Source organism: Centroberyx gerrardi, chromosome 1 (assembly GCF_048128805.1).
Source record: "Centroberyx gerrardi isolate f3 chromosome 1, fCenGer3.hap1.cur.20231027, whole genome shotgun sequence".
NCBI classification, from domain to species: domain Eukaryota; kingdom Metazoa; phylum Chordata; class Actinopteri; order Beryciformes; family Berycidae; genus Centroberyx; species Centroberyx gerrardi.
This window is the reverse complement of record NC_135997.1, coordinates 26,300,573-26,318,338: the sequence shown is the minus strand read 5'-3', so window position 1 is coordinate 26,318,338 and position 17,766 is coordinate 26,300,573. Positions and strand designations below refer to the sequence as shown.

At 44.7% G+C, this 17,766-nt stretch overlaps 1 protein-coding gene across 5 annotated transcripts in view; it reads right to left on the bottom strand.

Annotated features, from left to right (window-relative positions):
• Positions 1-1,647: 1,647 nt before the first annotated feature.
• chd9 (chromodomain helicase DNA binding protein 9) overlaps positions 1,648-17,766 on the bottom strand; it is a 100,032-nt gene continuing 83,913 nt past the window's right edge. For 3 of the 5 annotated variants that reach the window (XM_071910232.2, XM_071910236.2, XM_071910234.2), the window contains 16 exons: positions 17,487-17,576; positions 16,099-16,202; positions 15,549-15,666; positions 14,914-14,971; positions 14,656-14,704; positions 13,699-13,951; positions 13,168-13,373; positions 11,592-12,467; positions 11,052-11,215; positions 10,238-10,468; positions 9,082-9,259; positions 8,460-8,608; positions 7,869-8,099; positions 7,128-7,277; positions 6,329-6,433; positions 1,648-5,899 (listed from right to left, as the gene is read on the bottom strand). In XM_071910232.2, the coding sequence (XP_071766333.1) occupies positions 4,910-5,899; positions 6,329-6,433; positions 7,128-7,277; positions 7,869-8,099; positions 8,460-8,608; positions 9,082-9,259; positions 10,238-10,468; positions 11,052-11,215; positions 11,592-12,467; positions 13,168-13,373; positions 13,699-13,951; positions 14,656-14,704; positions 14,914-14,971; positions 15,549-15,666; positions 16,099-16,202; positions 17,487-17,576 (3,952 nt within the window). In that variant the 3' untranslated portion in view covers positions 1,648-4,909. The remainder of the gene's footprint in view (positions 5,900-6,328; positions 6,434-7,127; positions 7,278-7,868; positions 8,100-8,459; positions 8,609-9,081; positions 9,260-10,237; positions 10,469-11,051; positions 11,216-11,591; positions 12,468-13,167; positions 13,374-13,698; positions 13,952-14,655; positions 14,705-14,913; positions 14,972-15,548; positions 15,667-16,098; positions 16,203-17,486; positions 17,577-17,766) is intronic. The other 2 variants (XM_078285010.1, XM_071910233.2) reach the window with 2 other exon arrangements.

The following is a 17,766-nucleotide window of genomic DNA, read 5'->3' as shown; positions in this document are numbered from 1 at the left end:
CAATCTGTTGACTGCTATTCCAAAACAAACAAGTCCAAACACAGCACAAGCTACTTACCAGTGTTGTGTGGTTTTGGTGAGTCTTTCAGACTCAGATTCAAGGTCTCCCAGTGTGAGACGCCTCTGTGTTTGCCGTGGGCCAGGCTGGGCAGCAGTGGAGTGGTGGAGCAGCGAGCTGGTCACCCTGCAGGCTGCAGGCTGAGGAAGTTCAGCTCATTGGCCTCTCGCAGCAGACAAGCCCCAACTTGTCATCTGCATCTGGTTGCTATGATAAGCAGTGAGCAGCAGCAGCAGAGAGCGGAGGTGACTCACACCGGCCGGTGAGCGCCACCAAGGGGAGGAATGGATGACACAGCAGGGCAGGGACGAGTGGAGGAATGAAGAATATTCTGTTAACCCTTTCTGTTAACTAAGCAACACATAAACAAGGATTGTAACTGACAGCTCACACCGCCTGCTACCTACTGAAAGGTGAACTTTCACATTTTGGAGTTAGTGTTTTTACTTGGTTTTACTAGGGTTTGGTCAAGATTTACAACTATGTAACAGTTGATGTACTGACTTCTGCTCATATAACATTTATGGTGACCAAAAGATCTTTTCCAAACATGAGGAAAAAGGTTAGTGTGCATTTTTTTCTCCCAACATCAGCACACTGTAAATGCCAGGATGTAATGATTTGACCGGATTCCAGTGAGGAAACTAAGGAAGAAAGTAAGGAAATATGCTGTGCAACACGAGTGTGAGTCACATTCACCAATAATGTGACTCTTGACACATTTAAGCAGTTGTGGTTCACCAAGATTTAAATGTAGTGTGTTGAAACTATCACATTGCACGTTAAGTGCTTATATTCTGCACGCTTTAATATGCAGTACAGTTAGCACAGACAGAACTCAGTGTTAGGATTGTTATTGCACTTAACACTGCTTGCACACAGTGAGCGATGATGTTAGTGTGGTAAAGCATGTCTTCCGGTTTGGTAGCTACTCTGGCACTTTTATGAAAAAAAAAATCACATCTCAACGTCACATGAAAAATGCTTTTAACTCAATCTATAAGGCAGCATCAATACCTTTAGTCAGTCAAGTGGCACATGCCTCTGTAATATTACTAGCATTAACCTTCAAAATATTCTCTATACACTCAAAATGCCTGCTAAATGGTAGACAGCGTAACTTTTCAGCCGCTGTGTCTGTGCCCAGCAGCGGCAGCACATGACACTGGATCGATACAGAGAAGAAAAGCAGTCCTGTGTTCTGTGGTGGAGTGAAGCTTAATGGGTAGAGCACAGCACAAACACTGCCAGGGTTAAGGGTTCAGCTCCAACTGGGGCCATTCACATGAAAAAAAAAAGTCGGTATTCCTGGTACTGACAAGCTCTTTGACTTGATCAGTGCCATTTCATCAGCATCTGCTTTTTAGGCCGAGTGCCGACAGAGAAGCCTAGCTTGGATGATGGAGTGGAGGTGAGAGAGGCTACAGATCTGCTGAGTGAAGAGTGCCACAGTTTGTCATTGGGTTTTATCAAGTGATCACCTGCCATTACACATGTTTTGTTGACTTAGGCCCACGGCAAAAGAATAGGCACAGGCAGACTTTATGGATAGTCAGAAGAATATGTTTAATAAAAATAATTAAACCTCAATTTCCTCTATAGAACTTCATAGAAAGTAATCCAATAAATTACAAACGACTTTTAAGACGCTTTTTCCTCCACTACATAAAGAATTATTCGACTACACAGACCACAACTTGAAAATATTTCAACTGTCCAATGAAACAAACAAACAAAAAAAACAAAAACAAGAAATTGACTTCAAGGTGACATTTAGGATATTATCAAGCTTGAAACAAAAACAAAAAAAAAAATTACAAAGGCAATAATTCTAGTCTTGTCATCTCAGCGACTACTTTACATATCTGAAAATTCAAAGAAAACCTCCATGTACAGCAGTAGTGTGGTGTTTTTGTCTTTCTTCTTGCATATTGGTCATTGTTTCCTTGCGTCTGTTTAAAGCAGGTTTAACGCTGCTTCTAGTCACTCTAGCACTTGCAGTGCATCGGGAGTCCTTGCACAACCTACAGAATAAATCAAACGAAAAGCGAAAAGTAAAAGCAAACGTTAAGTCCAATCTTAACGACCCCATTTTAATGTTCTCTTTAAAGGTATTCACAAGGTCAACCATTTGCCGTTTTGCGTCCTAAACGGGCTCAGCGCACACAGTGGTCAACCCACATCTCCCCGTGGGGCAACACAAGCCTGTTTTAACAGAAATAGTCAGGTAAATCACCTACATCAGAAATAGCAATGGCTGGGCGTTTGCCTCAGGGCACTACAAGTTTAAGAGAGAGCGGAACCGCAGAGATACAAACCAACAGTGGCATTGTTTAAGATCATTGCTCAGACGTAGAAAAATACGGTATTGTTAATAATACAAATAAAACTGCCATTGCATCGCAAGCAAAAACCATGGTGAGGTCTATATAACAGGCATACGAGAAAACCACTTTAAAGCAACATTATAAATCAGTTGACTTGCCTTCAGTCTTGGCGTTTAGACCGTGGGGTTGTTTATGGTTTAACCCACAAATGAATGATTTTGCTACAGCAACACCTAGGAACCAAACAAACTGAGCAAATTCACTGGGTTTCTCCACCACAAGAGGAACCTGTTGGGACGCTCCGCTGCCCCCCAGTCCCAACAAAACCTCTTCCTCGTCTCAGAAACCAGTTTGAAATGTGTTATCTAACAGTCCACTGTGTACCAGCAGTCCTAGAGCAAGCACTGTTGTACTAGAAATAATTACAAAGGTACTTCGGCTTGAGTGAATTCCAGTGTTAACGTCTGTCCTGGTTATAGCTTAAAACGAACACAAAGTGTTGTGATCATGAACAAAATGCACGGGCATGGAGCATGAGCGATGCAGACAAATCTGAGCACATTGTTTTTCCAGACACAAGTTGAATGAGAGAACGAGGTACAGGATAAGGGCACTTCTACATCTAGCTGAAGCTCCATTCATCAGCAGACCAGAGTTGAGGACTGGGTGGAATAGACACACCAAGCTGCTAATTCCCAGCAATACAGTCGCTATATGGAGCCCTTCCTACAGTAAGCCCATCTGGTTCTGTTTACAATTCAATACTTGATCAAAGATACTGACAATTACTACAATCTTAGCCACGTTTTAAACAATTTAGCGCTTGTGCCATATATCCTTATTAAGACTTTGGTGGTCAGGTGGGTTATTGTCATGAAACACTTGCAGTGAGGAAGCGAAATCCAAAGGAGGACTGAAATCTCTCCAAAATTTGTAATGTGCCACTATCCTCTCCAGTGTTCAAAGGGCAAAATCAAAATGCCATTTCACACTAGTTCTACTTGTCATAGCTTGCCATTAGGTCAGTTCAAGGCCCCCTCCTCAATACACAAAACACACACTGGAAAGTTATGGAGGCGGTAGATGCCAAGTGAGACAACAAGCCAAGTCCAGATGGGTAGAGCAGTCCAAGCCAAACAAAACAACACAGGCAGAACACAGTGAATGGAAGCTCTCAATAATGGCCTCTAACACACACATTCCAGCGGGGACAAGGACACATATGCACGTGGACACCCATAAACACACCCATGCGCGCACATATTTGCACAGTGAAGCCAATCCCTTTAGCTCAGTTGAGGTAAGATGCAGTCAAATACGACAGGGGTGCAATTCTCTCCATGTGTGATCAAGAACCTGAACTCACAGAGACCACTGAATTTTCTCAGGACTTGACTACAGTCAACAAAGGGCAGTTTTTGGCACACAGTAAAAGGTTGCTTTCTGTCCTCACAGTCCAAGGGGTTTTATTAGACCCAAACACCATGGTCAAAATGAACAGATGTGCAAGTGAGAATGTAAGCCTACTATGGGTAGCTAAAGTGCGCCTTGGAATAAATTGTGTGTGTGTGTGTTGCATGTTTGATTTGTAAGGTGAGGGTGAAAGTGAAGAGTTTCATTCTAAAATGAGACCTCCATTTGAAAATAAAGGACACCTCTTACAATATCACAGCAACAAAGTTACAAAATTATGATACATTTTGAAGGATGGTAGTCAACTTAAGTGCTTGACTGACAAAATAATACTTCTACAGAGTGGATTCCCCTATATCTTAGAGATTTTGAATAAGGAGCTTCAGGTGAATTTTGTTTCCATCATGGATGCACACCAATTTAGAAATGAACTCTTCAGCTTGATATGAAGGTAGGTGATAGGCAGGTGGGGCTGCGAGTTGTGCAGTGGGGTGGAATATGGCAGACAGAGGATCTACAGCTTCAGTGACATTCATTAGCTGCCCGAGTTATTGCTGACATATCCAAAGTATGATCTGCAAAGCATAAGTGTCAAGGAACCTGTAAAAGTATATTTACAAGAGAAACCAAAATATTTGTCAAGTTCAATACCCCAGCCCCCACACTCAAAATATATTAATAGTACAGCTCGACGAGAGCATTTATGTAGTTTCACTTTTTTAATAAAATTAAATCCTGACATGATAATTACAATAATGCCATTTTGATTTCTTTTTTCTGTTTGTTGCAATTGTACATAATTGTGTGGTACAAGTTCACAAAGAGTTCAGAAATCTACTAAAGTTTGACATGCAAAATGTCTCTCAAAACAAGACTGTACCTTGTGAACAAACGCTGAAATTTCATTTCAGTTCCTTTTAAGTCATAGTTCTTTTTTACTGTTTTTTTTAGTTTTTTTTTTTAGTCTTTATTACACAACATTTTAGTTAGTTCTTGTATTTACATGTAAAGAAATCACAACGTTAAGTGCAGGAAAATCCATATATATGTGAATATATGTATACATTTCTAGGCGATACATAAATATATTTATATTTATATATTCATGGGATCAGTCCTCATCACTGGAATCTGAATCGTCCGATGATGATGAGGAGCTCCCAGACTCTGATGAAGATGACTCGGCTTTCCCCGAGCCTTCAGGACCACTGTTCTCCTTTTGTTCTGCTGACTCCTCCTCCTCCTCCTCTTCCCCCTCCTCCTCTTCCAACACCTCTTCGTCCCCCTCTTCCTCCTCTCCCTCCTTCTGTGCTGCGGGCCGGTCCGTCCCCCGTGGCGACGGCTGGGAGGAGGCGGGCGGAGGAGGAGGAGGAGGAGGGGCGGGGTCACTGTTTGAGCTCTGCGGCTGTGCGGCGGACACAGGAAGGTTAAGGCCTGGAGTGAGAAGCATCCCTGGGTAAAGCATACTGGAGAGTAACAAGGGGTTAAGAGACAGCGGGTGACCGGAGGCTGCCGAGGCAGCTGAAGCACTTAGTGGGGCGGTGGCAGAGGAGGTGGCGTTGGAAGAAGAGGGAGGATCCCCGCTCGGGCCCTCTGTCCTTTCTCCTTTGGTGTCTGAGGTGTGAGTGGGGGCTTTGGAGGCGGAGGGCTCCCCCGCTCCTCCGCTGGCAGTTCCCTTCGTCTTCCCCTCGGATCCCGCCGCTCCCTCCTCAGGGGGCTTCCCGAGCAGGCCGCTCATGCTCAGCAGGTTGGGCAGTCCGGCCATGCCGGACAGCATCATGGGAAACATGGCGGCCAGGTTGCTGGCGGCCAAGTTGCCGGCGTCGGGCGGCAGCCCCATGAGGCCGGCGGTGAGCTGCAGCGACTGCAGGCTCTGGAGGTTCTGCTGGAAGGCCTGCAGGCTCGTCAGGTCCATTCCAGAGAGCAGGCCGTTCAGGGGGTTCAGTCCCAGGGTCGCGGCTGCCGGGTTGGATGATGCCGCCGCTGCCGCCGCCGCCGCCTTGGCCAGGGGGTTCTTAGGTCGCCGTCCGCGCCGGCTCACCTCCTCGGGAACAATGGGTCCCGTCAGGATCCGGTCAAACATACTCTCTGGAAGGTAGCCCTGGGTGACACATAGAAGACATACACAAGATTAGCCTTTTCCCTTTGCAATACAATAAGATCAGGGCTCCTAAACACAATTACAGACCTTTTCCAGACCTTACATTTTTTTGTAGATTTTGGTTGTGGTGATACTATTTTTGGTTGGGATAGTATGACTGTCATAAAGGCCACTACACTTCATAGCTTAAGATTATTATTCATAACGACAAATATAACAATACATGCAGTGACAGTGAGGTCTGAAATTGTGTAGTCATACATGTATTGAGTTTTGCAATTCCCAAACTTTCAGGACCTGGAAATGGCTAAATTCATTTTCGGTGCTATTCTAGACTTTTCAAACCTGCACAGGAACCTTGTCAGATCAAGAAAGGCAGTTTTGTCCCACCTGATGTTTCAGAGTTAGATGTGTTACTAGTTGACTCACCGACTGTTTGACCACATCCGCCCACTCGGGTGGGACCCCGTACTCAGGGTTCTCCTGAAGGAACCGGCACAGGTCCTTCAGAGGAGGGGCGAAGGCACCACCAACCTACAGACAGGATTAGAGGCAACATGAACCACACTACAGAAAATATAACACAAGGTAGTGACTACAGACAATATGCAACCAAAGTCAATGTCATCCACATATTTCTTTCACATTATGGAGAAACTCTGTCATCACTGCATACATGCTTGGCACCATCATTCTAACCAACAAATCATTAAAATGTAATTTCCTTTATGTCACTGTTTATGAAAGGCACAAGTAACAGAAAATGTAATTTGTGATCACATTAGAACCAATTTACGGATTATTTTTCAACAAGGAATGATTCCAAAGTTGCAGAAGGAAACTTGACAATGTCTACAGAAGAGATGGCAGTCACTGAATTTTGTTTCCATTTTGCTCAATGACAGAAGCACTTTTGTTGCCTGTAAAGTGTTTGATTTGCATGAAAATAGGATATATCCATCATTTGAAAAATGACAGCTACTCTGACAAGATGATTGTTAGCATGAAAGTAAAATCCATTAGTAAGTAATAGTAAAATTAGCCATCGCAAACACTGTGTTTACAAAACAGTTACATTTGAGGGAGTGTAATCATCTGTGATTTTCAAATATTGGGAAACATCTTTTTCCTCAAATATGTGACTATTTGGAATGAAACCCTTTATTTGTCTTTCTGTCTTCGGACCACATGCAAATGCACACACAAACACACACACACACACACACACCTTGCGTGCGTTTCTCCTGTTGATGATCTGGACCCTTTCCTCTCCCGTCAGGCTGTTGACATCAATCTTGTTGGGGTTTCTGCAGCGGTGCCTCTTCTGTTTGGGCCGACCGTCCTGGAACTGGAACTGCATTTGCATCTTATTTACCCCCTGGACACGAAATGGAAAATTACACATGATGAAAAAAAATGGCTAACTGAAGGAAAATTCTGCCAAAATTGACTTTTCGGTTGTTATTCTGCAAAAGTAGACATTTTCCTAAACTTCAGCTAGTTTTTCTTCCAGTTGTTTTGAGTTTTAGAAATTAGCTCTCAGAGGAAAATAGAATCTATTGCAGCTATTGCATCATCAAACAGTGTTCCCATGGTTGAACTTTTTGACAGACATGTCTGTACCTGCATTAAACATTTACATACATTTCCTTTTTTCTAGAGGTATAATATATGTACTGTCCATAAGATTTTCTTTCAACCATCTCAGGCAATGAACATCTTCGATTTAATTTGATAATTTTCTTTGATCCTGAGAACTGAACCCTTGACATAACTAAAACAAATCTTGGAAAACTTCTTAAGTTTTCTGTTATGCAGAATAACAACCTGAAATTCTTTTTTGGTGGAATTCCCCAGTAATACTCCAGAAACCTTGCACCGCAACACTATGTTTTCACAGACAAGGCAGGTGAGTCTGAGGGGGAAGAGGAGGAGGAGCGGGAGGAAGACAGAAGGGAAATGGACTCACGGGGATGAAAGCCCCTGTGTCGGCCACAAAGCCCGGGTGCTCTTTCAGCCACTCGTCCAGATCTTTCCTCCTGGGAGCGTCGTCTCCAGCAAGCCGGGTGCCGTCTTTGAGGTTGATGACGGGGACCCTGCTCTCTGTGTCCATGGGGCTCTGACTCGGGCCCTGGCTGTAGCCCGCTGCCGTGGCCACAGGCATGCCCACCTGGCCAATGCCACCCCACCCTGGGGGCACCTGGAGACGCACGGGCGCAGACCAGTGAGGAAAAAGGGTATTCGTGGAGAGTTTGTTGTAATCCTAGTGGACTGTGGTGTACATATAATTTTGGGCATCTATGCTATCCATCGCATTGATTTTGCAAGATGAAACTATACAAACAATCAGAAACAACAAACCTACTTTGAATCTCAAGCTGTGCGCTTTTTCTGATTTCTGGGTACCATGAACTTATCTTGAGGTGCATATTCTACTGAAATGGCAGCACTATAGAGCCTTTTTGCATCACAGGTAAGATGAGGTACATGAGGGTTGAGTTGGAGAAAAAGGGTGTCACCAAACAAAAAAAAAAGGTTAAAAGGTCACATCAGTGCTTACGCGATCTGGCACAGTTGGGGCTCTGTTTCTGTTCATGAAAAGCAGGTCCATCCCCTCCACGTTCTTCCTCCTCCCCCTCCGCCTCTTCACCACCGGCTGGCCGTCCAGCACTCCGTTCAGCCTCATCTGACCAGCCAGACCTGGGGAGACTGCAGAAGAACCAGCCTGTTAGCTGTGAATAACTGCACCGTAAATACGGCAGGCTCATTTACAGACAAAGGATGAATCTTGAAGATACAGTCTAGAATTTATCTTACTATCTAAATTTTGGGCAAACTCATATTGACTTTTTGACTTTCTTAACCTGTCATTGCTGTTGGTCCTTGTATGAAAAGCTCTGACAATATATTTCAGACTGAGGAAAATGCAGAAATTCCATCTGATAAATGACTATGTCAATAAAGCCGGTAGTAGGACGACAGTAATGTAGCTAGGGTTTTCATACTGTAATTATGGGTCTTTCAACCAGTTATATCATTCTAAAGCTAAAGCTCCCACTTTAAAGTCAAACCACCTTCAAAATGCTGCTTTGCTGCCATCTAGTGGCAGCAAAGGAAAACAGGGATGGCCTACCATGACACAAATGCACAAGTTGTCATAGACCTATTGTAAGTGAACGCACCGTGCTGGAAGCTGCCCTGTGGCTTGGTGATGTCAGCCAGGCCGGTGTCTGAGGCACTCTGCAGCTCATGAAGCCGGGCCAAGTACTGCTGCTGGGCCTGGGGGCCCTCCTCCGACTCCAGGGGCCTCTTCAGAGGGAGACCCTGCTTCTGGAAGGTCAGCTTCAGACCTCCCTCCTGCTACACGCACACAGACACGCAGAGGGTCAGCCAGGTGCAGGAAGAAGGGTATTTACAATAGAATCACAGGTCAAAAATACAAAATTAAAAAAGGGGCAGAGTTTAGTTGTTTTAAACTTTTTGATGCCTTCTCAGACTTTAAGTCCAAAGTTGAGTGTATAAGTAAGCAGTCAGGATGACAAACAAAATAAGTGTCATCATCATAGTTCCAATTCTGTACATTGGTTGGTTTGTTGAATATTATTTTATCAAATACAAAATCAATCAGAAAGGATTTTTTATGATAAAAGGAAAACAGTATTCAGGTATTTTCTTGTTAGTGGTACTGGGAGAGGCGGACACACTGGGTAGTGGCTAGTAGGGCAGTGGAGAAGACTAGTTTGGAGTGTAGTGTGAAGCCATGTCAAGAGAATATCAGCATATTCATCATGTTATCACATTTTATGGGTAACATGCCGTAATAATCAGTGGAGCCATGATGGCGGAAATTGTAAGATTTGGGGAAAATATCTTTGTCACCAAATAGCTGCAGCAACACAAAAGAAATTTATCAAAGCAAGTGACAAGCCCGCCAAGTTAATAGCCATGCTGCCCACAGGCACATCAGGGAACACCCACAGCCAAAGGCTCCATTTCAATCAGATTAGAAGCAAGACCCCTTCAATCCAGAAAGGCTCCAAACTGAACCTTCTTATTATATTCTCATGACTGAGTGATTTCTGCTCATGTAATCACAGCCTCAGAGCCCAATTCAAATTGAGTGTGTGGGAAAAAGAGAGGAAGGCTGCTATTAAATTAATCTCTCCTCCTGCCAGGCAGTCAAAACCACTAATCATACCCAAAGGAAAGGAAAAAAACAAGAAAGCAACATGCTGAACACCACAACTAACACCGGTCATGGTAGCAGAAGCGGTAGGGTCCTACGATTGGGGGTGGGGTGGAAGGGGGAGGAGGAGGAGAAACGAAAAATCAACATACATCGTTGAGTTTGACTGAGAACTCCTTGTTTTCTGCAACATGCTTCTTCACCTTTGACCCCTGCGGCGAGGCAGAGGGGTCCTCGCACAGGCTGTTGGCGTTGTCCAGCAGCTTGGTGGTGTAGAAGGAGGCCACCGCCCCGCCAGGCTCGTAGGCCCGCCGCGTCCCGGGCCACTTCCCCTTCAGCACCGCCTGGCAGATGCTGTCCAGGCGGTTGATCATTACACGGTCCTACGCAACGGCAGAACAGGAGATCAGAACAAACTTAAACGTTTGTATCAGTGGGATTTTAGATTTTTTTCTTTCTTTTTCTCCCCCAAAATGATTTTTAACACATTTTTGCTATATTAAATAGTGTACTGTAGAGAATGACAGGAACGATTAAGGAGAGAGAGAGGGGATAACATGTGACAAGAGTTATGAGTTGGATTCGAAACCACAATGCTGCGGGTACATGGTTTTCGTGTACATTCTTTTTCATGACTTCTATCATGTGCAATGTAAATAATAAGGCAATTATTTGTTACCATCTACATTCAAATATTCCCTTTTTTGTTGAATACCTGTTTTGGTTAGCAACAGCTATCACCTGAGACTTATGTAATCAGGAAACATTACTCGGGTTGTTATTCAAAGCACCTACTGTAGATCTAACATCAGCCAAGCTTGGTGTTTTCCAAAACGTCTCCAATTACATTTGACCAGACTCATTTGGTTTAATGACTTTTATAATGGTCTCAGTGGTTGGATGCTTTCATGCCTCTCTGTCATTATGCGTCGATGAGGGCGATCAGGTTGCATGTGTGTCGTTCACCTTTGGCCAGTAGGATGCAGCCAGCATGTACCCTCCCTGGAAGGGATGTGAGGAGTTGGTGATGCCATTCTCGGCCACGTGGCTGTCCTGCGTTTCATCCTGTGTAGTGCTCAGAGACGCCACGCTGTCCTCGTCGAAGCCCTTCACACTTGCCACTGCAGGCACTGACAACCAGACAAGACGCACAAAATTCGGAGACAAACATTAGCAACAAAGCCTTTCAGTGTGTGGTAGAATACTTTCATCTTAGATTAATTTCTAGAGCGTGCACACGGCATCTACAACATATGCATAATACGTGAATTGATCATGACAGTCACTGCTGGCGCTGGAAATCACACAGGAAACACAATGCTGCCCTACGAAGCCAAGGGCAGTAACTGTGTGAGTAGAAAAACTAAGGGAAAAAGAAAAGTTTGTTTCCTGCGCTGCACATATGTGTTTTGATAATGCTAACATTGGAGAACAGTTTTTGACAAATAGATGTAAAAAGTGATTTACTGACAGAGCAACAGGAGGTAAGACATCAGGGACACTCACCTTTCTTCTTCCTTTCCTCTCCCTCGCTCTCGCTGTCTTCAGACGAAGACGATGATGAGGAGGACGATGACGAAGAGCCGGAGGAGCAAGACGATGATGAGGAGGAGGAGCTGGACCCGGAGTGTGAAGAGGAAGATGATGACGATGACGATGAGGAAGAGGAGCGCGATGAAGAGCTTGAGGAGGAGCCATCTGAGTCCGACTCTGAGCCGCGCTTGGCCTCCCTGCGGCCCCTCTTGCTCGCCTTCTTGGGTTTCCTCTCTGAGGAGTTGGGCGTGAGGGGCTTAGTGCGTGCCGCCACCATCCGCTTCTCGCTCTCCCCCTTCTCAGGAACTGGCTTTTCCTCTACACCCGTAGGAGTAGCCGGCGCGGGAGGAGGGCTCCAACTCTCCCCATGCTTCTCCTTGCTCTCCTCTCCCTCTGAAGCTGGCTCCTCTTTGGGCACAATCCCAGAGGGCTCTGTGTCCCTCTGGGCGGGTGTAGGCAGTGGAGAGCCAGTCAGCACCGAGCTGGTGGCCTGGTACTGAGAGTGTATGAGCGGCGTGGGTGTGCGGGACTGTTGCTGCGCAGTTTTTGTTTGGCTGTAGTTGCGCTGGGCAGCCATGAAGCTGAGCTCAGGGTCCCGGAGGATATGGTAGTCTGTGCGACTGACGCCGTGCTTGGCGGCGCCGATGAGCAGGTCGCGGTCGTGGGTGCCGGGCTCCCACCAGACGGGAAGGTCAGAGCCCATCTGGCACAGCGACAGGCGCTCGTACAGCAACGTGTGGCGAAGGACCTGCTCCCTCACCTGGCGAAGCAGCTCCACTCTGTAGAGGGTACGAGACGCTCGCTCCTCTGTGATGGGCTGGATGGACAGAGACGGATCCACCGCAGAGTCTAGAGCAAAAGACAGAAAGAAAAGGAAGCAGGCACGAGAGAAAGTATGAGAAACAAATTAAAAGCTGCACTACAGGTAGGCTACAACCCATAGATCTGTTTGTGTCTGGAGTTAAAGCATCACACTGTTTACCTTTCCACAAATGATTAACCTTATCAGCCTCCCTACCTCAGAATACTGCTGAGCCAGCTTGTTTACCAAGGAGCTGCCTACCTCTCTCCAGAATAATAGCATTCACAGTCAGGAATGACCGCAGTGAAAAATGCCTAAAGCATTGTTAACGACATCAACTTGAGACGAGTGTATGTGTGACATCAGGACAAGAGACAGAGCATTATACTCTGTGACTGTATATCAATGCGCAACGAAAGTCAACATGACAGCCGCACATTTCTAAACATGTTTCAAAGACACCAGCTATCATATTAGCGTCATAATATAAACACGCTATTATTTAAAGTAAGCAGCATATTAGAAGTAAGCTAACATTCTAAGCATTAAAATCTAACTCTGTTAGTAAAAAAGGAAACAGAAAACAGAAAAGCATGTTGTGGTAACTTTTACAAAGTTATTAGCAAAACGTTGAGGTTGTCTCCAGTGTGAAGGGTCTTCAATAAAAATGTAGGGTTTGTCTGCACATGTGTGTGTATGTGTGTGTGTGTGTGTGTGTGTGTGTGCACATGCATGTAGACCTCTGACCTCCTTCTTTGGGTGGTAGGCGACACACCCTTCGGCACATGGCGGTGAAAGACCACAGGTACTTCTGCAGGCTCTCGTCAGTCTTCTTGTGCAGCCGAGCCATGGCCCTGAACTTGGTCCAGTCGAAACGGCCGAGGGTTGGGTCAAAAACCACACCGAAAGTGGAGACGACCCGGTAGAAGTCGGCCTCCTCTCGCCTGGTCCATCTGTGGAGAGTGGAACAGATATAGGGGTCAGCAAGTCATCTGAGTCCGTGGTGAGGAATGGTTGTAGAGTATACATTTTTTGGTATAGGTAGAGACAAGTAAGCTCTGCTAAGTTTTAGTTTGCTGTGATATGTTGGCGGGTTGGTTAAGATGTCTGCCTAGTTGTTGAAGCTTTAAATCCCATTACGGACAGTATGGGGGTTAAGCGGGTGAGCCAAAAAGTTAATTTCGGACACTGCATGATATATTTTCTTCCCCAGAATTATTCATTGGAATTAGATCCATTTAATCCTCAACCAATCATCCATCTGATCTGCGGTCTCACCTCTGCTGGCGTTCAATCTTGGCAGCCATCTTGGGGTTGAGGGTGTCGTTGAGGGTGGGGGGCAGTGGGCAGAGCGGTGCGGCCAGCATCATGGGCTGCTGGGTCTGAGTCTGGGCCTGGGTCTGGTGGATGTGCAGGATCTGCCGGCTCTTGGTGAAGCGCTGGGAGGCCGTGATCAGACGCCTCAGCCTGGCTGTCAGCACAGAGGGAGAGGGCCAGTAGGAAGTGTCGCCTTCCATCGCTGGAGCCGCGTCTGGATCAGAGTAAATATACAGTACATACAGCATTCAAATATATGAATATAACAGAATATTTACAGGGTTCCTACACATTTCTACTAATTCAAATCCTTGACTTTTCCGTAACTATTGCATGACAAGTAACAGAACTACTATGACCAAGATTTGTCAGTGTCTATGTTCAACTGTTATAATTTGATGTTGAAATGGCAAATATGAAGAACTTGGCTTATTAGAATTTTCAGGGAATGTGTTATTTTGGTTAATATTACTGCAAATGTAACCAAGCTTGCAGCCAAGCTTGACATTATACACTTGACTAGGTAAGCAAAAGATTATAAACAACTTTCTGTGACATTTCTGAATAAGTTTTGGGTCATTTTACTTGGCTAGGTGCCATGTGTATGGTGCTCTGATGAAGGCTTACATGCTGAAACACGTTAGCCTGATGTTAGCCATTAATAAAATATGGTATAACTGAGATTACGTCTTGTCCCATTTTGTTAACAGGTTTTTGGGAGTGCCACCATTCCCACGTTTTGGCTCATTTGTTCAAAGCAAGTTTTGCATATGTGTAATTTTCTATAACGTTTTCAGACCTCGAAAACATCTTTCAAATTCCATGACTTGTCCGGCTTTCCATGCCTGCGGGAAGCCTGCATTTAAATTCATAATAATGATGATAATCCCCTGTGGATTACAGGAGTCTAATACTCACCTCCAGCGTTGTCAGTCACTACCAAGTCCCCAGGAGAAGAGGCGTCATCCTGCACAAGAGACAATGTGTGTTTATGGAAGGACAAGGCCAATACATTGTACTAAAACCAACAAGATCAGAGTGTCAGACTGTGACGGATCCTATAGCAAATCACAAACTAGCCCAAATATTTGTACCCATAAACAGGGATTCATTTACTAACTCAGTCAGACAGAGTACTTGGAAGGCAATGTGCCCCTCCGCTTCCTACGACCTTACCTCCATATCGTCCTTCAGCAAGGCTGGGGCAGGCTTGTATTCTGGGTCGTCCACATCCCTGCACACACAGATAACAAGTGCCAGTCAGCAGAGGCCAAACAGAGTGACTGGCAGTGCAACACACCCACTCACTTTCAACAACTGCCTCACACAGGAAAGTGCTCTGTGTTTGCTAAATGCAATTGAAAAAATCTGGCTGATTGTGAATAAGGAAGGAAACATTATTGAACGGGTTACTTCCTTTACAAGCAGGATGCCTTACCTAATAACTGCCAGGGTTATGAAAAATTACAATAAACTATATATTGCATAGCAGAAACATAGGAATGGTTAGCCATGGTGTATGTCAGACCTAGATCAAAACTTTTAGTAAAATAAAACTACATGCACTACTTGTTGTAGTGCATGTAAGTTTCAGATGGGTGGGTTTTGCCACATAGGACAATATTATGAGTACCAGAAAGTTAAGAGAACCACAGAAAAGCATTTGAAAATCAACTTTGTATAATTTTTTGTGGTCAACAACTTACCTGAAACTATTTGAAACAATTTGTAAACACCCTCAAGCAGGAATAAAACAAGTGCCAAAAATGATCTGCAACTACTGTTTGCCAGGACTGCTGTTATGTACCCACCCATCCATGAAATCATTGGCTCTCTGTTCGGCAGCGATGGCTTTCTCATCCGGCCGCCCCACACGCTCTAGGAAGCACAGGGCAGGATCTGCACGGATGGTGTTGTACTTCTCATAACCTGTGAGGGCACGGGAGGATAAGCAAACACCAAAGTCGGTAAAGGATAATGCATGGAAACTCTTAGATATGGAACATATGCACAAGCTGGTGGTTTCCCACAACCACTTCATATCTATGGAACACCAGTATGCCACAGAGAGCTATGATAAAATAAAATAAATAAATAAATAAAATAAAATACCTAATTTGAAAAATGTGACACCAACATTATTGGTATCAGAAAATTAAAATAAGTGATGGTACTTTTTATAAGACTTATAATAAGACTTTTACAAACTGGATCATCTATCCTTTAGAGTTACTGAATGATTAACTTTGGGTAATGACTTTTCCCCCTAAAATGGACATATTGTAAAGCGATCTGCAATGGAATTATTGTTATATAATTTGTTATATGAAGCCAGTCATAGCAGGAGTAGGGGTGACTCACCGTGCTTATAGATGCCCAGCAGCAGACACTTGTCAGAGATGGCATCCCACCACAGGGCTGGTAGCTCCGAATGGTCCGGCTCTGGCACCCAGATCTTGATCTCACTGAGGAGGAGGAGGAGATGCGGTCAGATATCAGAGGAGGAACATCTATAGACGTCACAAAGCACTGAGATCCTAGGGTTGAAAACCCAGTTTAGGTTTACACCCAGCTTCTCTGATAGAACACGCTATATGATGTGAGAGTGGCGATTCACTAGACAACATTTGGGACAATGTAGTAAACCTATTCAAATGTTTCCTGGCAATAAGATCTGTGCTTACAGCAGCGGATTTCAATCCTGGTCCTCGGGACCCAGAACCCTGCTGGTTTTAATTCAAGCCATCAAATCAGGGACTATGTTACACCTGGGATGCCAGGGGAAAGCAATTATTTACCAGGTAGGACAGAAAACCAGCAGCACTCTGGGTCCCGAGGACCAGGATTGAGAGACACTACAGTTACAGCAGCAATACTGAGCCAACTCCTGGGACCCCGTTGGCCAAAAACTGGCCCTGTGTGCCACTGCCTCGGGAGAATGCACTGAGGATAGGACACAACCAGGATACTTAAAGCCTCAATGTTTCAATTCCTTCTGGTGTTCTCATGAGAACAAAAACTACATACAATGTTTTGTAGGTGTAAAAAAAAAATATTAATACTAAATTAATGTTATCCAGTAGCAATATATTGTAGGGAATGGGGGAACAACAGGTCCATCTTTGACCAGCAGGTGGTGCTCTACAGCTGTCCTATTCCTTTGGCTGATCAGCTGTTTCTTCCTTCAACAGGTTGCTACCATATGTGCCAATTACCATGCTCACCGTTTCAAACATTTTCTTTACATATGAGACAAATAAGGATGAATGGTTTTGCAAGAAAAACCTATCAGGTAGCTATTTCACCTTGACATGTAAATTGTGCTTTAGTTAGAACCCTGTGTATGTCTATACTATGAGCTTCTGGGGGAAAACCACAAATAAATCCATCCAACCTTCGGGGTTTATCGACTAGATGAATCCAGCTATTCTGTTTTCTAAGCTGTTCAGAAATCCTACAATTATATTAGCTAGAGTGATATGTTGATATGTATGGTCTACTGTCGATCGTGTGTCTTACGTTACTATGTTAGCTGTTGAAATGTCTCCTTGCACCAACGCCACCAATTCCTGTAGATTTATTGTATTTGTTGCACAAAGTGATTCCAAGTCTCCCGTAATCAAGTTGTAGAAAAATCCTCACAATGATACAGGCTATGGGGAAAAAAAGGCTTTGTATTCTTTTCTCAGGCACTCATGTTCAAGGTGAAGTAGTTTGTGTGCAGAGGAGTAGGTCAAAGTTCAGCTCACCTGGAGTCCACGCCGTCTAGTACCTGCTGGGACTGGCTTCCTATCACCTCTTGTTTCAGGTAGTAGAGCATTCTGACCCGGAGCAGCACCCTGCACAGAGAAAACCCACCGGTCACAACAAAGCCCCGGCCACGCACAAACGCTGAGCGAGCAGAACGTGTGCTTTCACACACGCACGCACACCCACACACACACACACGCACGCACGCACACACACACTCTTTCCCACACATACACCGCAACATGTGTTGACCACAATGCAACAATGCACAAAAGTGAA